Below are 23,913 nucleotides of genomic sequence, written 5' to 3'. Positions count from 1 at the left end.
TACGAATTGCGACAACTGTTCATTGCAAGTTTCAAGCATGAAATTCATTTCAATAGCATCTATGCCTCTTTGGGGATTAGAAATTAGCTACTGAATCATGCAAATTCTAAATGTTGGCTGATTTTAAAGATGAGCAGTTCTTCTGAGACGGCTGTAGTTCGCTGAAAATTTTGACGACCATATTCATATATTTGATCGGCGCATTTCACTTGCTGCACCACAGGACATCTAACCTCCTGTTTGCGTTCCTCATACTAAATATTGTCTCGCTGATTGTGTCGGAGATTTACAAAAGAATAAGATAGTTATAAAATAATTTTACGTGTCTAAAAATACATGAAAATAAGAACTACGACTTTGGAAATCGACAACGAAGTTCAGTGGAATTATTAGTTATTAATTTCGGTTTGGAAAAACGAAAAATGCCGATTTTGGCAGAATTTACACTTTGAGAACTACAAGAATCTTGACTTTTACAAAGATTTTCGGAGACAACACGGAGCACAGCACATTTGCCGCCATTTTGAACTTTTTAAAATGTTTCCTTGAATTGGACATCTACTTGCATCGTTCTTATTGAAGCAATGGTTCTTTTACAGAGTTTTCAATGGTTTTCAATCATACCCCACTGTGCAAGCATTACAATTAATGGCTAGCAGGAATTGGGTATGAAGACCGGTAACCAAACTGTTCGTTAAAATTGATCCAGCAAACCTATAACCCAGCAAACCCAGCAAACCTATAATAATTTAAGCTGCTATTTCTGGGTAATGCCGCTACACTCGCACAACCCAGGATTTTCGACGCGAGCACGCGTTCCTCGCAGTTCTCCTGCGAGATATCCACAGTCAGAGAGCTTTCATTCATACCAGACAACTTCTCTGTGAACGAAGATAATTTAAGGTAAGTCAATATTTCTGTAATAATTTCATTTTACATGCATTTGTATAAGCAAGATAAAAATTTATAACCGCGATACTTACTTTGCAAAGTAAGAAAGTCATTTTCCGTTATCGGCCTCGCGTGAAGCTGTTCTCCCATCGGGCATTTCAACTTGACAGTAAACTTATCGGACTTCGTGCTGGTGAAAAGCGAGATCAATTTGAACGCATGATAAAGTTTTGCTGCTAGGTATTCTAAATTATCCTCTTATGTTAAAGCTTGGGTCCTTATATACACCAGTCTAGTGTCTTCATTTGGAGATCTGTTGAGTCCTTATGAGTTATCTGATGTTGAAACTTGAGTTCTTATAAACTCCAGTCTAGTGTCCTCATCAGGAGTGACGTAATGTTGAAACTTGAGTTCTTATAAACTCCAGTCTAGTGTCCTCATCAGGAGTGACGTAATGTTGAAACTTGAGTTCTTATAAACTCCAGTCTAGTGTTCTCATCAGGAGTGACGTAATGTTGAAACTTGAGTTCTTATAAACTCCAGTCTAGTGTTCTCATCAGGAGTGACGTAATGTTGAAACTTGAGTTCTTATAAACTCCAGTCTAGTGTTCTCATCAGGAGTGACGTAATGTTGAAACTTGAGTTCTTATAAACTCCAGTCTAGTGTCCTCATCAAGAGTGACGTAACGTTGAAACTAGAGTTTATATACTCCAATCGAGTCGAGATATACACATTGACTTGTTTTTTATGCTAAATCCAATGACTTTAACGGAAATATTTTGATGATAAAAGATAATTAATAATTGATAAAACAGTAACGCGACATACCATATCTCAAAACTAACTGGTTGTATAGTATCCTTAAAATCTATCCCCATGCTCACGGTGACTGTAGAACCAATATCGATCGATTCTAAACAAGAGCAAAACAACCACTTCCCAATTATTCACAGGTGGTTTGCAGGTTAATATCTTTCTAAGCAGACAACTCACCAATCTTAGGAAAATCGGCTATTTTCTAGCCGAGTCCCACTTTCTAAGACGAGGAAACAAACAAAAGTGTCTCAGTAAGCACATTTCTACTAACGACTATGACTTACAATGCAATTTACCTTCTCGCCAACGTGAATGTTTTCAACACATGAACTGCCGCTGTTAGTAAATGTTACTTCAACGGCGACCATCGTAGTCGAATACAGACACGGACTCCGGGGGAACTTGTATTGAGCCTGCAATCCACGACCAGCCATCTTATTGAGCAGTTCATAAGTCCTCAATTGCGAGAAGTCCGTTACGACCTACATGAGAAAGTCGGCTTGAGCATGATTTGATCACGTGTCATGTCATGCGCAACTCAAGTAGGCGATTGACTGTGTTGCTATTCATCTGTAGCCTTTCATTGTTATCAGTTGAAAAGGACCTCGTCCTTAATCAAGAGCATGCGCATTGAATACTTAAGTCATCGATGTACCTTTTGCACAACCGCAGCAACTCCATTCTGTACGACACCAAGGGAAAATGCTTTCATATCGTCCACCAGCGAGGGGGAAAGAATGTTCTTATGTGCAGGACCATTTACAACAGGAGCCACAGGAACTATAAAAAATATTAAAGTATTTCGTATCGAGGAAAAAAATTAATCGGATTGGTGATTTCAGATTAAGCCGTTAAAGAGTGAGCTTACTATCTTCATCAAACGAAAGCAATTGATCAGTTGTTGGTGGCTTAGAAACTCGTTTATTCTTCGGAGCATCATCGGATTTCTTCGTTTCGACCTCAATATACAGAATATTGTGATTAATTAATTGCAGCTCATATGTGAAAAGCTGAATTATTTCTCGTTTTTCAAACAGTGGTATACATATCCTTTGAAAGTGTGCACAGTAATTTATCTCACTTTTTTCGCTGGCGTTTCTTGTTTAGCATCGTCACTCTCCTGTGACGAATCGCTTTCCGAGGACTCGGCGTCGCTATCCGAAGACTCTTCACTCGTTTTCGACTCGATGCTGCTCTGACTTTCTGATTTTTTTCGACTCTTTGCTCTTTCATTCCTTTCCCCTTCGTCGTCGCTCTCTTGGCTTTCTGAAAAGCGAAATTGAATGACAAAAACTGAGGGGGGAGGGGGTATCAGAGCAAAATGAATGGCGCGGACGCTTTTAAACGCATGACGCTTTGCAAGAGATTTTTTTATTTATTTAATCCTTAATAAGTCTATATCACATACTATGGAGTACACTTATGTTTATCCGACAGGAAGCAAACAGATTTTCCCGGGGGGATGCATTAATGTGCTGGAAAAGGTTTCCCGGAGCCCGGGGTTTTGCATTATGAAATTGTAAATAAGTTAAACCCTTATACTAAGTCTAACTGTTTGTCATTTTCAAGCGCACGATATTATAGTAGCCATTTCAAATTCTGGTGAGAAATACGTACAATAGGGTACATTCTGGTACATTTCCACACTGCACCATCATGTAAACACAAAATGAGGTCTTGTCATGAGTAAACATGTGACCATACATGCCAAAGACAAGGTCAAACTACGAAAACTTGAGGCGGGAACATTGCTTAAAGTAAATATTTAATCAGAAGAGCCATACAGCAATACACCATTAATGTACTCCACCATTCGTTGGAAAGGGAGGATTGTTTTCTGTCAATACGTATATTGCCCGAGGAGCCATGCGGCAATACACCATTAATGTACCCCACCATTCGTTGGGATGGGAGGATTGTTTTCTGTCAATACGTATATTGCCCGAGGTGCCATGCGGCAATACACCATTAATGTACCCCACCATTCGTTGGGAAGGGAGGATTGTTTTCTGTCAATACGTATATTGCCTGAAGAGCCATGCGGCAATACCCCATCGCGAGAACCCGGATATTTTTGTAGGCAAATATTGTGCTGGTAGCGATCTATATTTTCTATGACTGTGAATATAACGGTACCATACATATCAATTTTAACAGCATAACACGCGATCTCTTACCTGTTTCCGATCCAGGTAAAGACTCCATGCTAGACTTACTGACGCTCTCGCTGCCTTCATCGCTCTCACTTTCACTTCCGCTGCTTCCACTTGAACCGGAGCCTGTGGGAATACGATGTAAAAATAGGCACGCAGTGCGTACAAAAGGGTAGCCTTGCTTAAACCAAATGATTTATACAGCAAAACTGTGCATATATGATTATATATATATAAGCTTGAAGATTGGTAACCCAAGCATTATTGTTGAAATTAAATAAACTTAATTACGCGTCCAATAGGAAAAGACTTCGGGGAAGAACGCACCTGATTCAGATTCCGACGCAGAGTCGGATTCAGATTCACTTGAGTAAAATGTAGACTTTTTCTTTGATCTTGACTTCGATTTAGATTTCTCCCACAACGGCTCGACCTACATAAACATATCGATAAAATGTTGAATCACACAATCAAAACATAATCATGGGATATGAACGATCACAAACCTCGACGTTCCTAACAGAGGGATCGGGAGGGACCTCGGGGTATTCGGGAAGTTCTTGATAGCCAGACGCTCGTGCGTTTATGAGATGAGAGAGAGAGCCGACGATGAACTCACCATGACCTTATAGAGAAGAACATTAGCTGCATGGATTGACACTAGATACTACAGCATATACAGAGACCTAAGAGGCAATGCTTGATCTTTCCTAATAAAGATACTAGACAACTCAAGTTTCAACATCACTACTAATGAAGAGACAAAACTGAGATACATAAAGACTCAGGTTTCAACATCATATCCTTCCTGGTGAGGATACTAGACTAGAATGTATAAGGACTCAAAATTCAAAATCAAATCACTCCTAATAAATATACTACACTGAAGAATATATTGGAGTGAAGTCGTAACATCAGATGACTCCTGATGAAGACACTAGACTGGAGAGCATAAGGACTCAAGTTTTAACATCAGATGACTCCAGATGAAGACACTGGACTCAAGCATTTAACAGCCTTGACTGAAGACCTTCCTTCACCTTTGAAAGATGACTCTAACACGGGAGGTGGTTTGGAAGCCAGCAATATCTTCTTGGAGTGTTTAACAATCTGTCCCACCTGAAATATACACGAGAACAAATAAATCGACGCCATTGGAACATGTCATTCGAGTGCTTTATTATACATTAAACAAAGTATTCGTAAAAAAAGAACCGCTGTCCAAACAAACCGAAGTTAATAACTGTAAATCACATTTTAATGGCAAAAGTTTCTCCATTTACTATTGGTTTGAAGATGCTAAAATCAAACTTCCGATATTATAATAGTTTAAATTTATAGCTCAAAACCAGTGTAGTGAGGAAGTTCATACTTGGTAGTACGGGACGGGGCGGGTGGCTGAATGGTTAATTGCGTGAGCTGTAAGCCAGACGGCGCGGGTTCAATCCCGGCTCGTGGCACATCTGGCAATGTGTCTGTAAACCTAGCCCGGGTTGACCAAAGCCATGTGAGGGAAATTTGGTAGAGGAAGCTATGTCCTCGGATGGACTGTATCTGCATTTGCAATGTTGCAGCCTTGTCACACTGTGTCACGCTGATATCAGCGTTGTAGTTGCGTGAAAGGTACGAGTGATTGTAGTCTGGTCAGCTGCCTTCACTATAATTTCAGTAACCAGGATGTTCCACTTTGTGGAACCCTCATACGTCGAAATCGACGGAGTCCATTACTTGGTAGTACAAAAATGTATGAATGGTAAATAATTTAATTTCGAAACTTTGGACGACGAAGTTCAAATCTCGATTGGTTCATTAAAATTTCTTTAAAGCAATAACAAAACAAACAGGAAATATAGATATGTTTCTTATCCAATGAGTGAATGTCTTAGATAAATTATATTAGATAAAATACAACCTAGCCAATGAGTGAATGTTTCAGATAAAACACAACCTAGTCAATGAGTGAATGTCTTAGATAAAACACAACCTAGCCAATGAGTGAATGTCTTAGATAAAACACAACCTAGCCAATGAGTTAACGTTTGAGATAAAATATACAATAAAAAAAGTTCTAAAATTAAACTTCTCTCCGGGAAACACAATGGGACGTAAAAATCGCGCTCGATCCCTTATATCGTAGCTCTGGTCATATTTGGCGAGATTTAATACATATTGACACAACTGCTGAGTCTACAGAAATAGAAGTGGTACGCAGCTTAGTAAGTCAAACTAAGACTAGAAGTGTGAAAAAAATAAAAAATATAAACAGTATATTAAGTAAAAAAGTATATGGTTTGAACCCGGGAGTATCGTTACATGTTTATAAATGTAGATCGTCAAGGTTGGTATAGTCCTGAGAAGGACTGTTTTTGTTGTTGTTGACTGACGTTTCGACAACCTTAGCGGTAGTCATCCTCAGAGTCAAATGAGGAGTAAACGTCAGGTTAGCCGTATTTGTTATCTGGTTCTTACGTCATTGTATTTTGTGTACAGGAAATGTGTGGGTGTCAATTGTGTATTACCAATGTGAATTAGTGTGAAGTTTAATGTTTTTAGTTGATCGTTTGTTTGAATTGTGCACTTTACAAACGATTTATTAATAAGTATAAACGTGTTCAGAAATCAGTTGGTAAAAACTTGAAATTTAAGAAAATTTCTAAGTTTGGAAAGTTTTAAGAAAACACAGTCCAACCTGTATTAAGCGCACCGTATTAAGTGGTGGCCGTATTGTACGAATCCAGACTAGAACCCTCCCTTCCTCCTCACCCAACCCAGGAATAGATCTCACCATCATGGATGTATTCCTGAGTTGCTGCCAATCTATAAATTGATCACCCTAATTCATAATCATAAAGTATTTTCTTCAAGTGGCAAACCTGATTTGGATTGATTAGAATTAATTTCGCACCAAGATTGATGATTTGTAATTTCACAATATCCTCCTGAAAACAACGGAAAAAAACATTAAAACACTCTTTTAAAAAACATTTGTCGAAAAACATGCAGAAATTTCGAGACAAGTTATGCTGAAATGTTGAAATCCATAACTCACAAACCTCCTTTGTGAATGACTTAGCGGCTATTCTCAGTACATCCGGGGCAACCTTTGGAACACGTTCCCCATATTCACCGACGAGCCAAATGATACTGGCACGAGCCATGGGAACCTGCGTGAAACATGGGGAGTAATGTCTTGAAGATTGGGAATAATGCCTTGAAGATCGGGAATAATGCTTGGAATATAGAGAGTAATGCTTGGAAGATAGGGAGCAATGCTTGGAAGATAGGGAATAATGCTTGGAAGATAGGGAGTAATGACTGGAAGATAGGGAGTGCTTGGACAATAATGCTTGGAAGATAGGGAGTAATGACTGGAAGATAGGGAGCAATGCTTGGAAGATAGGGAATAATGCTTGGAAGATAGGGAGTAATGACTGGAAGATAGGGAGCAATGCTTGGAAGATACGGAATAATGCTTGGAAGATAGGGAAGATAGCTTGGAAGATAGGGAAGATTGGAAGATATGGGAATGAAGTAATGCTTGGAAGATAGGGAGTAATGCTTGGAAGATAGTAATGAAGATAGAGAGTAATGCTTGGAAGATAGGTAATGGAAGATAATGCTTGGAAGATAGGGAGTAATGCTTGGAAGATAGGGAATGTTTGGAAGATAGGGAGTAATGCTTGGAACAAAGGGTCATGCATAATTACAAAGATTACATACCGTAATTTTATTCAGTATTTTCGTCATTTGTATGATTATTTGAGATTTATCTTTATGCTAAAAGAAATGAATAACAGCCATCCATCATAATACGTACGTTTATCGCAATCAAGATAAAGACAACGACAAAATTACCTTTAATTGTAATAATTTTTTTATCATTACAACGCTTTCAGCCACCACCGTTTCTAAAGTAAAGAAATTGACGTCTGACATGTATACATCAACTTCGACAAGATAAATTTTCATTCATTTGTAAATCTAAATGAGGATCCAAGGATAGTGCAGAGTTTAAAAAAAACACTACTTTTCGACTCGTAATTTCAATTAACCATAACATGTTTCGCACATTTATTTGATTACGGTATCAACTTCCGTTTCATTTTTATTACCAGGCCTTTAATGACCGAGCGCGAGGTCTTTACGGAGAAATAACGGACCGAGGTCTTTTTGTACAGACCGAGCCCGTAGGGCGAAGTTTGTACAAAAAGACTGAGGTTCGATATTTCTCAGTAAAGACCGAGAAAGCGAGGTTATTAAAAGGATTATTATATGGCATTATTTGACCTGAAACGAAGCTTGATTTCTTTCTCGTCTTTGCTGTTTTTTACCCGTCGGCTTTCACTTTTCTAGTTTTCGTCCATAAAAAATAAATCGTTTCAAATTGTATCGTCTGGATAGTTTAACTGTTTTCCAAGTATTTTTCCTTCGAATCTCATTCGTAAATGTTTTTTTGTTTCGTTTATTTTGTGTTTTGCTGTTTGCATTACGAAGTTTGTTTACATTTGACTGTTAAATTACGCGTTTTTAGACCGTGGTCCATTACGGGAAAATAATGGACCAGCAAAATGTTTCTGAGCTAATCAAAGCGCGCCATTTTGCCATACAACAATGCTTTTAATAATAATAACGTTATTATGCATTGTTGGAGATTTGCATCCGTAAATTTCATTATGAAATAAGCAAGCCCATTGCCAAACGTAAAAATAGTGTAAAAAACACTTGGTATAAAATGAAAAAAGCGAAAAATCCAAGTTTTAAAGATCTCGCGTTGGCCTGTGCGTACATTACAATACCAATTTTGCTTCAGGGTGATTATAGTTTTTGTGAACAAGGCCTGCTTTGAAGAATATTTAACAGCAATTCCCAAGATCGGTTAAAAAGCTATTTTTAACTTACTATTCCTATTGCATAGATAGCAGTTAACCAGACCAGTTAAACAGGTATTGTTATAACTTAACCGGTCTAACTCGACCGGCTAAACAGGTATCTGCAACTTACCATTCCTATTGGATAGCAGTTTAACTAGACCGGTTAAACAGGTATCTGTAACTTTGGGAATGTTCGATGCACAACGGCCAATGGCTTGTATCGTCGACGCAACGAACTCTTTGTCCGAATTGTTGATGTAATTCTGGTAACGAGAACGATGAGATGTAAAAAAGGCCAAAATGGGGCAACTACGTATGAAGAGGATAAAAGTATATATGATAAGGGTAACTAGGAAGTTTTCTTTATTTGATCTTCCATAATTACAGTGCTCGATTCGTTACAGCGGAGCATAATTATATTGTTAAGAAGAAAATTCACAAAACTACAATTTCATCTCGACAAGCCTGGTTGGTAGGTGATGAAGAATTTTTCTTTCAGGCATAGGTGGCATCTTTTGTTGGCGCTGTTGTACGGTTTGCTGTGAGTAATGATGTTTCATGAGATATCGTGAGCGATGTTGTTGTCTTTAAGTGTCCATATGTGTTTACTGAGTTTGGTTAAGTCTCTTAGTTTTTTGTGGCGGAAAGAGGCAGTGTGGTTCCTGTGTCGAGTTTTCAATTCGTTTTCTGCATGTCCGATGTAGGTCTCAGTTGTGTTAGTGTCCAAACGTTTAACAGTTGCTTGGTAGATGACAGATGATTGTAGGTAGTTTTCGTTAAGTGGGCAGTTTTGTTTCTGTCGGAAGTTGCATGTTTTATGTTTGTCTTTTTGTCATTGATGGTGTCATTAGTACTGTCAGGTGCTCTCACCTGATAAGGGTAAGTATGTATTTTGAAGGATAAAGGGCAGCTATGTATGTTCGTGCAATTAAAGGTAACTATGTATTTTAAAGTATAAAGGGCAATTATGTATGTTCGTGCAATTAAGCGTAACTATGTATTTTAAAGGATAAAGGGCAGCTATGTATGTTCGTGCAATTAAGGGTAACTGTGTGCGAAGAGATTAACAACTATATATGATGAGGATCAATTTTTAAAGAGAGGAAAAGTTTTTAAGGTAAAGGAACTCTGTGGGAGGTGACGCAGAAACAAGAGGTTATTGAGGAACAAATATTGTAGCTCTTCAAACTATAACTGCAACTATACAAAGTAACGTTCAGAAAATGACAGACAAGTTTTCATCTCGATGAAGAATATTTAAAATTTCAAAATGGGCAATTTCTTGAAACATCTCAACAAAACAATATTACCTGAAATTCCGCAATAGCAACGTTATATTACTTTCCGAAGCGATGTTCGTCATTATTTCAAGCTAAAAAAATACAAAATGCCGTTGAATCTTCAAGATAATTCTCATGTTAAACACCGATACACGTGTATATGACATGAATTTTTTATCGTCTACAATAACTGTCATGGACTCTCTTTTTAACATAAATGTCTGCATGCTTAGTTTTGGATTTTTTGATTTATTAAGATTTATTATAAGCTCACTTATTTGAAATTGACAACAATTGATGATGTTTAAAGCTCACATTTTTCACGGTCAGTGATGGAATAAAGAAATTCATCTAGATATTTAATTGTGAATTCTGTTTTCGAATTAGTTCAGGGAGCCTATGTATCAATTTGCTTTGCAAATACATTTTGTCTTTTACGTATTGTCAAAGTTATTGATGGTTCATCACTGGTTTTCCAAAATAGTGACAACAAACTTTCTGACGCAAGGGTAAGACGATTTCTGTTACCACTCAACAACATAAATTGAATACAATATAGGCGTATTGTTTTATTGATGAGGCTCACTGTGATGACAAAAGATCCCTAGGCAACAACGTTAATACTATAATAACCCCACTGGTACATAGGCTCAGATAAACCTTATAGTTGTGGTGAGAAAAATCTGTTATATTTGCTAGTGACTGACAATACTTTATGCACTTGTTGACGTAGCATAGACATGGACATTGAAATCGTCACAATATGTCAAATTCAAAAGGCCTCATTTTTTTACACCCTGTACATTAGGCCATGGTAAATAAAAGAAATTTTAATGGTAAAATTTGCCGTTAATGTAATTCTGGTCATCCTTAAATTTGTCCGGGTATAAAGTTTGATATTTTTATCAAGGTTTATGATTGGTTCAAAGTACAATGAACTACAGAACGCTATGAAAATGTCAAATTTGAAAAGCAAGAATTGAATTTTATCACAAACGTCTAAATAACCCATTGCCGGGAGAACTTGTTTTATTTATGAAAGGCTTTAAATTTTAAATCTTACTTTACACCATCTTTGTAGTTCTCCATATTTCTTCTCTAATGAAAAGAACGCAACTTGTAACACTTCTGGGACAAAATGGCAAAGCTATTACTTGAAACTGCGCAGATGACTAAAGCAATGTATTCAAAAATAATAATACTAAATGAAGAAGCGCTATCAACATCAGTGCATAAGCTGGCTGCTTCAGGCTGCCATGCTGCTATGACTCACTGAAAAGCAGAGAATCGACAAAAAATAAATAAATAATTTTTAAAGAAGATATGGACCTCAAAGATCTACAATAAACACTCGAATTGTCATTCCAAACGTCGTTACAAAACCATTAATGTACGCTAAACTACAAAATATTTTATCTTTCTTCCATTGAACGAAGGTTTTTCCAACAATACCAAATACACATACATTGCGACAATGCATGGGAAAGCAATAAGCTTCCAAAAAGATAGGATTGACATATGGCTGACCAACTAAACATTCCTAATATGTATATGTGAGTTGAAAGAGACCAATCAGAAACATGTTGTAAAAATACTTAACATGTTCAATAATTTCTTTTTCAGTGAATAAACAAAAAAACAATATAGCTAGCGCAGCATTAGAGTTGTGTGAATAGGCACGTTTTCTTTGATAAAACATAAAAATTATCTAAGTTGGTCAATTTATTTGACGCAAAACCATATTAGAGTCTTGAAATAAATTATTTCACTAAATTGAGAAAATTTCAGAAATTGAGTAAGTTATCATCAATTCCCGTTGATTAAATGTTTGCTGATAGCAAAGGTACTAGAAATTTTTTGCAACAATTAAAAGCAGAAAACATGTTATCATTTCCAAAACAACATACCAAGTATGGTAATTTCAAGATTTTTCTCGTTTTTTTAACTAATTTGAATCTTTATAAGATCCACAGTTGTTTGTGGAGTATTCTACATATGAAGAATTCAATGCTTGTACGGCCGAATTTGTAAAGAAAATAGTTTATAGTAGATGCCTATAATAAGCTTTCATTAAGTGTTTTAGTCGGTGTAAATGTTTTCATCGTCATCAGCTATATTATGAACTTTTACAACAATATAATCTATTTTTATGTGCTTAAGTAAACTACACTCAAAGATTACAAACTTAGAGACAATATACTTCATGAATAAGAGCTTATTTTACATATCTACATAAATGAGCACTGGTGTCAAATATATCTTGAGGGTTCAAAAAACAGCTGTTTGTATTTTGATTACAGCACGAGGCCAAGTTTGCAATGAAAATATAAAAACTGTATAGAAATCTGTTATGGTGGTGATCACAAATCTAAGCCTTATAGTTGATCCCAATTGTACCTAAATAAGCCTGAAGAACAAAAGCTGTTCATGAAATTTCCCTTTATTAATACCAATTTTGTGTGATGTCTACCCAATGTCAGTTGAGAAAAGAGGTTTAACTTGACCTTCTTGATTAAGATGGATGGGAAAATATCATATGGCTACAACACCAAAACTATCTATAGAACAGGAAACATATGTAAGTGATTCAAAAGCAAACGTTTTTCGATCTGAATTAGCTTAAATTTGTCTTCCTGTGCAGCGCTTCCAAAAACACAACACTTTCCTGTCCAATACTCCATAGATTAATGGAGTGACGGCGTGCGAGCCGAGAACTCGAAAACAATAAGCAACTAATAGATTTAACAAGTTAGTTTCTGCAGAATAAAACATGTCCAACCGAGCTGTCGTGAAATAAATATGACCCAATGCAAAGCAGAAAACCGTGCTGATGCAAACGAAAAAGGTTTTACGATTCTGAGTGTGTCTTTGAAGACTTGAGTTGGATTGTAGATGAGACTGTGTGACATTCGAGAATGCTTTTAGTGCTTTTTTTTGTTTGATCAATGCTCGAGCGATTATGGAGTAAACCACAGTCATGAACATTACTGGGATTATGTAGAAACAGGCGTAAAAAACAAGCAACGTATAAATGTAATAACGACCTTCAGGACCTAAAATGCACGGTTGAGTTGCTACTTCAACTGCCATAAGAAAACCAATGATGTATGCTAAGCCACAAACGATTTTTATCTTTCGTCGACTGAAAGAAGGTTTCAATGGATGAACTATCGCACGATAACGTAAAAATGAAATGATCAACATCATAGATACTCCACTTATTTGAAACCAAACAATTGTGCGATCCATACGAACGCAGTTGAACGATGTAGTGACTCTTATGATGTATATTGGAAATATTTTTAGCAGTACCAGCAAGTCACATATCGCGAGATGCAAGACAAGAAAGTAGAAGTTCTTCTTTAACAAAATCTTTTGTTATAATAACGAAGCGATCACAAGACTATTTCCAATAACGCCAAATGAACATATCGCGACAAGTGAAAATGTATAAGCTTCCATGACGATAAAATTGATGTATCTGAGTTACGTACTAAATGTCACTACTAAATGTAGGTGAAAACGGACCAATTAGACACAATCAAAGATTATGCTGAGAAAATCCTTAATTCCAGCTGTGGATCGCGCTGCAGCTGTACTAAATGCTAATAGCTAGGTTAATTCTCAAGAATGAAATGCATTAAATCATTTAAGATTCTCTTAAATCAATTAGATTTTTTGAACTAAATTGTTTCACTTAACGTATATCAAACATTTGCTCAATACTTTCATACACAATATTGTTTTCATTAGTTAAGAAAAATGCCAAAACTATTACTATGAAATTATTATTCATACCGAGTAGTTTGTCAAAACCTCTCCTTTGTTTTACGCAATTGTTTTTCCAAGTAAAATCTATGGCTTTCCCAGTTCCGGTTGAAATTATATCAAGTCAATGTGTCATGCTTAATTGACACGACAACGTATTATCACGTTCCGTTGCTGACAAAAATACGAGTAAACATATTTCTGTCGAAATCGATAAACAAAAATTGAGTATTCAAATCAAAGTCCAGAGTTTGATGATTATAAAGTGTAATATTCAAATATTGGACCTCGAAAATATATGTATTTTATAATGGCTCATAAGGGACCGTTCCTCCATTTTTTTCCTTTCAAGTTGTGACTTATCTTGCGACTAATGTTGCAACTTAGGTTGTCACTTGGGTTGTCACTTAGGTTGTCACTTAGGTTGTCACTTAGATTGCTACTTACGTTGCCACTTAGGTTGGTACTGGCTTAGAATAAAACGCAGAATTGGTTATAAAACGCAGAATTGAAGATAAAATGCAGAATTGGGGATAAAATACAGCCTATGAAAGTATTGAGCAAAAGATTTCACGCACATTTTCCCCTGATTCGTTTTATAATGAACTCCAAGTCGACTTAATTTTTTTTCTTAATTATTTGACTTAATTAATTTTCCAGGCGACAAAATGTTTATTGCAATCAATTCTTGCTTGATTCTGAAGATAACTACCGCTAAGGTTGTCAAAACGTCAGACAACATCAACACCAACATCCTTATCAGAACTCTACTAACCTGTAAAATCCACACACATGTAAAAAAAATTCCCGTAGCGTATTTGTTTGTAGCTACGACCTTTCCTATTAGCAAACATTTAATAAATGGGAGTTATTGACAATGAATGGTACTTTTCTCAATTTGGTGAAATAATTCATTTCAACAGAATCTAATATGGGTTTTTGTCATAGAAAATGGCCAATTCATAATAATTTCTACGAGTTCTATTCTTAAAGACGTGCTTATTAGCACAGCCGTAATGCTACGCTATATTGGACTTTTGTTTATTCACTGGAAAAGGAATTACTGAACGGCAGTGAAGTTCTTTGATATTTGGTTAAACAACTTTACAGTACAACTTTTCAAAATTTCAGATTTATCTGTTCTAACCTACATTTAATAGTCACAATTTATATAAATGTGTTATATCAATGATATCGTTATGGATATTTTTAATATTTTCCATTGTAACAAGATGTGTATTTGACATTATTGGAAATCCATTTAAAACATGAAATAAAGAAAATCGAGCTCTCCCATACATTAAGTAGCTCAAATTGATTAAGTATATTATTATGAAAGTCGTCCCTGTGTGGCATATAGCAATATGAGTATTTGGTATTGTTGGAAATACACTTGTGATAGCAGAGGCGGATTTAAACTTAGTCAACTAAGTCGGGCGACTAACGTATTAACGTGTCACTTTCAAAAAATTCCGTGGGTATTCCTTAAATTATAACACTTGAGTGCTTTAAAATTTCCGCAGGATTTGGGTCCATATACCGATTTTGATTGGTTTAAATTGATCAATTTGCGAGCATTCATTGGTTAGCGTATCGTGCAGGATCTGCAGGATCTATGTTCATTCTGTGATTCTGATTTGCCCAGACGAACCAGCTATATAGCTGTAATTGATGGAGATTTCTTGCAGGATCTATACCAATTTAAAGCTTGTGATTGGTCAACATTGTTAGTTTTTTGCAGGATATATCTATTTTTGGTATAAGATGTTGCCGAATCTTCGGATTTGATTGGTTGTTGTAGCGAACTTAGTCGGAATATATTTGTCTGCTTCATTGCGCTTGAATATTTATCGATCGTCATGGCTAACTCTAGCAGTATTTTAGATCGGGTTCTCTCTGACTTAAAAAAAAGTGATGATGTTGCTTTGCTTAAGACCTTTGAGGAATTATGTGGTATATATAATTCTTCTCGTTTCTTAATGCCTGAAGAGCATTTTCCTTTAATTGGACGATCTTTGTATCGTGATGTAAATGCTGAGACAGTCTATTTGCCTCATCATGTGAAGGCCGACAATACGAAGCCATCGGTTGCTCTAAGGTAAAATTAGTTAAATTAAGATAAGTAGAAATGAATATAAGCCTAATTGCGTAGTTGTTATGACACGTTAAGACCAAAACTGCCGATTTGTTGTCATTTCATTGTTGTTGAAATGATCGCTTTTAACTCGCTTTGTTGACATTGCATAAATTGTTGCAGTCTTATAATAATCAAGAAATCTTTCGACTGCTGTTTTATTAGATCTGAACCATCTGGAAATTGTCTATACAGCTCTGCTTCTCTGGCCTTGGTTGGAAGCAATGCTCTCATTCACACTTTGAGAGCTATGGTATCTATAGAGCTTTTTATATATGCAAATTATTATTGTTATCATCCAATATTCACTTCCACCTTAGAGAAGCATGGTGACAAGGTCTCTGTTAGTGCAAAAAATGTTTTGGCTATGTCCTGTTGTTTTGAAAGTGTGGATTCACGTTTATCAGGGCTTGATCTTGTTAAAATGGAAGCTCTTTGCAACTGTAGAGATAAAATTTGGGGTAGTTTTTGTGTATACTTGCTCTCTCCTCAGTTACTAATAGAATCATTTCTTTGATGTATCCTGATTGTGGAGAAGTTTCTTTTAAGTTGTTATTCAACCAAATTATTTCACCTCGTCTTCCTTTACCAACACCACCTACTCAATATAACTATTTATACCTCTTGTTTTGTTCTACAACTCTATTGACTTCTAGTAAAGTCTTTAAGCCAAATCACTTTGCACCTCTTATTTTCAAACCTATCAGTAAAACTAAAAGAAAGGCTTCTGCTTTGTTAGAAAAAGCTAACAAGAAAATTCCTCATGTTCAGGCAAAGTTGAAAGGAGAGTCTTCTACTGTTAACATTTCTAATTTTTTTCAACCAGTTTCAACCCCAGCAAGTAATAAGGCTAAAAAATTTATTTTGCCCAAATTATTTAGTACTACACAAACACAATCAACACAATCAAACACAATTAATACATAACCCAAAACAAGAACTTTTGCAATCATTTTCATTAGATTTTTCACAGCAATATCCAAATGATGTGAGATATTTTAGAGAAAAAGCTAGAAATATGAATGATTCTCAAAAGCTCCAGCTCATTCACAATGTTTTTAAACCGAATAGATCCTACCCATTTCCTAAATCAGCTGATGGTCGATCTTTTCTTTATTCGTGGCTGGAAGATTATTCTTGGTTGTGTTACTCCCCTTCTTTGGATGGTGCTTTTTGTCTGCCTTGTGTTTTGTTTGGTGATCAGTTTCGAATAAAAATACAAAAATTAAAAACTTTTAGTGAACCAATGAGATATTGGCCTGATGCTAAAGCTTGCTTCAAACGCCATATTGGTTTGAGTTCTAAGGCTCTCACCAGAGCAGGTTTGCACGAAGCACACGTAATAAATATTTGTCATTAGTTGGTCAGGCATCAGGAGAAGGACTGCAGATTGAGGTGTTGATTGATGAGCACAAACAGCAAGTCATCAGGCAAAATAGGGAAAAACTTGTATCAATAATTGATACTATTAAACTTTGTGGTAGACTTGGGTTAGCATTAAGAGGGCACCGTGATGATTCTTCATATCATCCGGAGGTTGGTTCTTACTCAAAAGGTGGTGTTGGTAACTATGTTGAATTGTTAAATTTTCGTGTTCGGGCTGGTGACACAGTTTTAGCTGATCATTTGAAAAACTGTCCAAAGAATGCTTCTTATATTTCAAAGACTACTCAAAATGATCTAATTGCTGCTTGTGGACAGGTTATCACTGAAAAAAATAACTAGTGAAATAAAAATAAATAAATTTTTTAGTATAATTGCTGATGAAGCAGCAGATTCTGCAGACAAAGAGCAGCTTTCTCTTGTGATTCGTTTTGTGGATTGCAATAGGAATGTTAGAGAAGATTTTGTGAGGTTTTTGCACTGCAAATGGGGTTTATCAGGGGAAAGTCTTGAGAAATTAATTCACAGTGCATTAACAGAACTTAAATTAAGCATTGAGGATTGCAGAGGTCAGGGATATGATGGAGCTGGGGCTGTTGCAGGGCATATCAATGGTCTTTCTGCACGCATTCTTCGTTTGAATTCTAAAGCAATCTACACCCACTGTTACAGCCATAGGTTAAATCTTGCAATATGTAATTCATGTTCTGTCCCCTTTGTCAGAAATGTTTTTTGTCAAATTAAAGAACTTTCTTACTTTTTCAATCTCTCTGATGGACGGCAAATGTTACTTTCAAAAGCAGTTGAAGACTATTGCCCACATTCAGGTAAATCAAAGTTAAAGGATGTTTGTCGAACTCGATGGATTGAGCGAATAGATGGTCTAGATATATTTCAAGAATTATTCCTTCCAATTTTTCATACTTTAACTGAAATGAGCCATAATGCTGGTCATGTGTGTAATCCAGAAACATCTTCTAAAGCTTCTTCTTTCCTAGCATTGATTTCCACCTTCAGATTTATTGTTAGCCTTGTCATTAGTAGAAATATTTTAGATTTAACACTTCCTGTTACTCAGTTATTACAAGCTAAAACCTGTGATGTTATGGATGGAATGCATTTAATTGAGTCATTAAAAAACTTGGGAATTTTATTGAGGAATGATGTTGATTTTCATCATGGTAAATGGTATAGTGAAGCAGTTTCTTTAGCTAAAAACGTAGATGTCGATGAAAAAATGCCCAGAACAGCTGGCAGACAAGTTCACAATGAGAATCACCCATCTTCTAGCGCTTCAGATTATTACAAAAAGGCTCTCACTATTCCTTTTCTAGACCACTTAAACTCTGATCTTCAGGCAAGATTTGATTTTAGTCAAATCAACGTTTATAACGGCTTTAGCGTTGTTCCATCAAAAATGATTTCGCTAATTAACAGTCTTCCACCAAACAAAAGAATTGGAAAGAGAATTTTCGTTTGTTTTCAGATTTTTACAAAGATGATCTTCCTAATCCCTTAGGATTAGATGCTGAATTGGAATTATGGGAAAAGTTTTGGACAACATATGAGGGATCATTACCGGACAGTGCAGCTTCCACACTTAAAGCTTTAGGGTTTGAAGGTTTTGAGAATATTAAGGCATGTCTACGGTTACTAGCCACTCTTCCAGTTACTTCTTGTGAGTGCGAACGCTCTATTTCAGCACTTTGCGTGCTTAAAACTTACAACAGAAGTACGATGGTTGAAGAACGCTTAAATGGACTTGCACTAATGCGAATACATCAGGAAATACTGTTGATGAGGTGATCAATAAATTTGCGTATGGAAACCGGCGATTAGAACTGAAATTGTAAAAATTTGACTCTTTAGGCTTGGTCATTATAGTTTTGACGAGAAGGAAAGAAAGAGCTTCTAATTTTTTGTATAGTCATGATATCTCATAAATCTTAGTGACAAACGTGTCACTTAGCCTTAATTTTGTATATTAAATAATTTCACAAGGGGTAATCCTCTGAGCCTGCGTGAAACCATTTTGAAATTATTTGTATGATGTGTTGCATCATTTTAATATGTCTATTCAAGTTTGAATTAGGAATATTGGATGTAGTATTTCATCTCTTTCTCGTAGCACTTTTTAAAAGAACATTGAAAACGTCAATTTATGTGTGTCATACACAGCACAATTGCTTTTGTATCTCTGTGAAAATGGTACAAATATACAACATCTTCTGTCACTAGACTTTTAATATGACCACCACTAAGGTTGTCGAAACGTCAGTCAACATCAACACCAACAGTCCTTCTAAGGACTATACTAACCCGGCGATCTACATCTTAAAATATATATGATGCGCGTTTTGATGAAGTTACCTAACATACAAGAAATATTCACCTTTTGTAAGGTCTTAATTAATGCATATGCGTTTTGATCTGGGAATAACAACAACTTTGTCTAATTGTGATACTTGTGAAGGAACAATTGACCTTATGAAAGACCAAATATTTAACTTCATCATTAACAGGGTTACTGACATTTGGAGTCATGCTCTCAAAGGAATTAATAAGTTAACTGTGTCACCAGTCAATAGCATATCTTTTCCTAAACAATAACTTTTTATAAAAGAAATCAGTTTGAGCTTGGAGTATCGTCAAAATTTATGGAAATTGAATGTTTAGGTCAGCGTTTCGACGTTTTCCTTAACGGTGGTTTGTGTTACTTTTCTGTTTAGCTCGGCAAAATAACCATTAGATTCAGATTATGTGTGTGCATATTCTTGGAGCGAGGTTAAAGGATTAGAATGACAGGGATGATGTAGAAAACTGAGCAATTTTACATCTTTGAAATGTCCCACGTTGTCGCTTTTTCTAATCAAACTCCTGTTGCTTTGTTGCAAAGGTGTGAAAGGCGAGTATCTGGCGCCTTAAAACCAGACTGCTCTCTTTTTGTTTAAGGCTTCTCATTACGTTGAGGCTGTCCATGTCGGAATTGCATTTTCACGTGGTGAGGGTGCCATTTCCTAGGCATGCTGATGAGCTCTGATATAGGGTGAAACAGTCCTTATAATTCATCATATTAACAATGTTGCGTTAGCAGAATTTTTAACTAATGCGACCACGCCCATTTATTAAAATTTTGTTCGACCACGCCCTTCCGACTAAGGAATTAAAAGTCCTGGATCCGCCCCTAGATAGCGTCAATATAAAAAAAAAGATTCATTAAAAAAAGAACTATGACTTTCTTTTCTTGCGTCTTGCAATATGTGACGTGCTGCCATTGTTATGTATATTTCTTTAGCATTTCAAAAGCGTCATAGTTTTCTTTAACTGCGTTGATATAAATCACATTTATTTTTTGTTTACAACAAGTGGAGTGTCCTATGATGTTTATCATTTCGTTTCAACGTCATCGTGCGTTCGTCAATCCATTGAAACTTTTCTTTAGTCGACGAAAGAAAAAAATTGTTTGTCGTTTAGCGTACATCTTTGGTTTGTTACGACAATTTGAATGAAATTTCATGAGCGCATTGTGGATCTTTGACGTCATTATTACATTTATGAATCGTTTGCTTATTTTACTTGTTTTTACATTTTCATTATAATATTTTCTTTCACTTAGCTACTCCAGAATTGCTCAAGCATTGTTCCAAAAAAATAAAAGCCCTGAGAGCTTACTTTAATACAACACAGTCTCACTCATTTACAATTCTTCACAAGTTCCAGTCTTCGAAGATGTACACAGAGTTTAAAAAAAACTTCGTTTGTGCAATAACTGTTTTCTGTTTTTTAGTAGGTCGTATATATTGTATGACAGGTTTTGTGCATTTTTATTTTACGCCAATTAAAAACGTAAAGATTATATACATTGCTCCTTTATTTAAAATTCTTTGCTCGTACAAAGTCAATCCCCTAATCCATGAAAGACTTGACAGAAAGATGTTGTATTTTTGGAAGTGCTACAAAGAGACAAATTTGAGCTAAGTTAAATAACAAAACACTACCTTTCAATCACTTGCATGTTCTTGTCTTAGTGGTTTTATGTGTTCAAATTACATAATGTTTTTAAAGACGTCTTTTATGTAGTTCAATATACAGACTCAAGAAGACTTCTTACGATTGTTTTAACAAAATATTCTTCTCACGATAGGTATAATCTGCAACTTGCTAAACTATCATAATTCAGTGTTAGCTGCATGAAAGTTGTTCTTTTTTATTATTTTCTAGTTTTTTTACGTGTGGAACATTTAACAATTATAACTGCACACGTTCTTTTTAAAATTCAAGTGAAGATTATAGATTGACAGAAAGATTAAAATGTAATTGCATTTCATTTACATCTAACTTTGACAAACTAAGACTTTTTCTCTAAAGCTATAACTAGCTTATACACTTCCTTCCACAGCGTTACAATACCATCTTTTTTTGACAAATGTTTCGATATATAGTTGCTGTTTTGTTGCATGTTCATTGGTTATCTATAAGCAAAGATCATTGTGATATGCGGGAACCGAAGGAGTTTTACTAAACCTCACGAGGATTAAGGGAACATTTAGTTACTTATATCTCTGAAGGCATGCGTTTGATTTGTAATAGCATGTTTGGAGAGAGTACAATTGATGAGATGCTCTTCTGTTGACAATAATTTTACTAAATTTTGAGTTCACTGATTTGAATATTGGCAACCATTGATGGTGTTCAAAACAATATATTGTTCAAGGTAACTTCTCAAATTATATAAAAACAAACAGTTTCTAAGTTTTGAGTGAATATGCACTGATAAATTAAAGCGTCCCATCATGCACAAGCTATGTTTAATGAGGACGTTCTTAAAACGAAATACATTCAAAACTAATTTAATTTGTGGTATTTTATTGGACAAGAAGCAGCAATAAGTCCCATTAATAAGAACTTTATTGGGCAAAATTGTTCATTAATCATTTCAAGATATGGTGGATTGGCGATGACACATTGAATATATTTTGGAAAAGCTAAAGATTGTTGGTGTACAATAAAGCTGCTGCACACACAGAAAAATGATTTTTTTGCAATAATTGATTTTTGTGGCTCCAATTTCATTAAGCAAACATAGCTATAACTCTTTTCTTAAAACTACAAAGTTTTTACTTTTTTTATATACACTTCAAGAATCTGAAATTTAATCTACAATAGTCCTTCAAAGTTTGGTTGGCAATCTAATAATGAATTTCTATATATACATAATGCAATTTCTTTGATTAAAGGAAGGTTTCAGTTAAATCACACAACAACAAAACTTAAATTCTATTCACACTCTAAATGATCGAACATTACTTTAAACAAATCATTATATTTAAGATAAATATATCCTTTAACACCCGATAAAGGAACATGCGTAAGTAATTAAAGAGCAAACATGTAGTTTTCTGGATTGATTCAAACTTGTCTTTTTGTGCACCACTTGTTCAAAAGAACAGATTTTGTCTGTCAAATATTCCATACATTATTAGATTGACAACGTGTGACCTCAGAATACCAAGAACAGAACCAACATTTATATTGATTATGCTACTTTTTTTATTACATATCTAATAGAATAAAACTGCATACAAATAAATACAACAGACTGCAAAACAAAAAATGTCATCGTACAGACAAATAAAGTTTTAACATTCTATCTGTATCTGTAAAGACTTGAGCTGGTGGAGGATTGTAGATGAGACTGTTTTGCATTGGAAAAAGCTCTAAGAGCCTTTTTTTGTTTCATCAATGCTTGAGCAATTATGGAGTAAGTTAAAATTATGAAGATCATTGGGAAAATGAAGAAACATGAATAAAACGCAAGCAATTTGTAAATGTAATAACGATCTTGAGGATTTACAATGCTCTTTTGAAATGTTATTCCAACTGTCGTAACCAAACCAATGATGTATGCTGAGCAACAAACGATTTTTATCTTTCGTCGACTGAAGGAAGGTTTCAATGGATGAACAATGGCACGATAACGTAGAACTGAAATGATCAATATCATAGATACTCCACTTATTTGAAAAAAAGCATCAATGCTGTCTCTTGAGCAAGCCAACCGAAATGAGTTAATTTTTAACATATATAAAAAATGTAAGATCAATACAAATGCGTCACATATCGCGAGATGTAAGAGAAGAAATTAGTAGTTCTTCTTAACAGAATCTTTTGTTTTAATATTGAAGCGATCACAAGAGTATTTCCAAAAATACCCAATGTGCATATTGCACTACTTAACACAAAGAAAATTTCCATGATAAAAATATGATGGATATGATTAAATTACTATACGTTTTGGAGTGGTCTGTATATTTCTGTATTTCGCAAATACCAAAATGAATTTGGTTTTTTTGTGCTCTGTAAGTGAAATACTCAACAAATGTGTTATATAACTTGTTCTGTCTTGTATGTTAGCTATACTGAGCAATTAGAATTCATAAAAGTTTATATTGTGCAATTACATAACCAAACATCAATAAAACGTATTGCTTTTTATAATATTTAATTTTAGAATATGATTACAGTTAAGTAAAAGCAAACGCACGTAACTTCTCATCACAGCTGCAAATGTGAATAGGCACGTTCCCTAAGACAAAGCGCATTCAAAAGTATCCAA

General features: G+C 35.3%; 2 protein-coding genes across 2 annotated transcripts; one reads left to right on the top strand and one right to left on the bottom strand.

The window, feature by feature from the left end:
• Positions 1 to 743: 743 nt before the first annotated feature.
• On the bottom strand, positions 744 to 8,909 carry LOC124446661 (AP-3 complex subunit beta-1-like). Its single transcript, XM_046997511.1, has 18 exons — positions 8,863 to 8,909; positions 7,717 to 7,769; positions 7,582 to 7,638; positions 6,915 to 7,025; positions 6,735 to 6,800; positions 5,941 to 6,048; positions 4,902 to 4,980; positions 4,368 to 4,486; positions 4,189 to 4,294; positions 3,886 to 3,987; positions 2,790 to 2,974; positions 2,577 to 2,667; positions 2,364 to 2,488; positions 2,005 to 2,190; positions 1,886 to 1,928; positions 1,721 to 1,805; positions 984 to 1,081; positions 744 to 881 (listed from the first exon to the last, which is right to left on the bottom strand). The coding sequence occupies exons 2-15, from the start codon at positions 7,741 to 7,743 to the stop codon at positions 1,911 to 1,913; spliced, it is 1,380 nt and encodes a 459-aa protein (XP_046853467.1). The 5' UTR covers positions 7,744 to 7,769; positions 8,863 to 8,909; the 3' UTR covers positions 744 to 881; positions 984 to 1,081; positions 1,721 to 1,805; positions 1,886 to 1,910.
• Positions 8,910 to 15,568: 6,659 nt separating this feature from the next.
• Positions 15,569 to 17,122, top strand: LOC124446687. The gene is made up of 2 exons (XM_046997542.1): positions 15,569 to 15,878; positions 16,080 to 17,122. Exons 1-2 carry the CDS (start codon positions 15,640 to 15,642, stop codon positions 16,429 to 16,431), a joined length of 591 nt encoding a protein of 196 aa, XP_046853498.1. The 5' UTR covers positions 15,569 to 15,639; the 3' UTR covers positions 16,432 to 17,122.
• The last annotated feature ends 6,791 nt before the right edge of the window (positions 17,123 to 23,913 follow it).

Source organism: Xenia sp. Carnegie-2017, unplaced genomic scaffold, assembly GCF_021976095.1.
Source record: "Xenia sp. Carnegie-2017 unplaced genomic scaffold, XeniaSp_v1 HiC_scaffold_12, whole genome shotgun sequence".
Taxonomy (NCBI): Eukaryota; Metazoa; Cnidaria; class Anthozoa; order Malacalcyonacea; family Xeniidae; genus Xenia; species Xenia sp. Carnegie-2017.
The sequence above is the reverse complement of the archived record's forward strand: the minus strand, read 5'-3'. Positions and strand labels throughout refer to the sequence as shown.

Bases quoted from the DNA above. Each gene is read 5' to 3' on its own strand.
- LOC124446661 (XM_046997511.1), bottom strand. From the start codon at position 7,743: ATGATAAAAAAATTATTACAATTAAAG. The intron at 2,489-2,576 runs GTAAGCTCACTC...TATTTTTTATAG, and splicing joins GCTTTCGTTTGATGAAGATA to TTCCTGTGGCTCCTGTTGTA. The intron at 2,191-2,363 runs GTACATCGATGA...TTTCTCATGTAG, and splicing joins TTGCTGCGGTTGTGCAAAAG to GTCGTAACGGACTTCTCGCA.
- LOC124446687 (XM_046997542.1), top strand. From the start codon at position 15,640: ATGGCTAACTCTAGCAGTATTTTAGATCGGGTTCTCTCTGACTTAAAA. The intron at 15,879-16,079 runs GTAAAATTAGTT...CTGTTTTATTAG, and splicing joins AAGCCATCGGTTGCTCTAAG to ATCTGAACCATCTGGAAATT.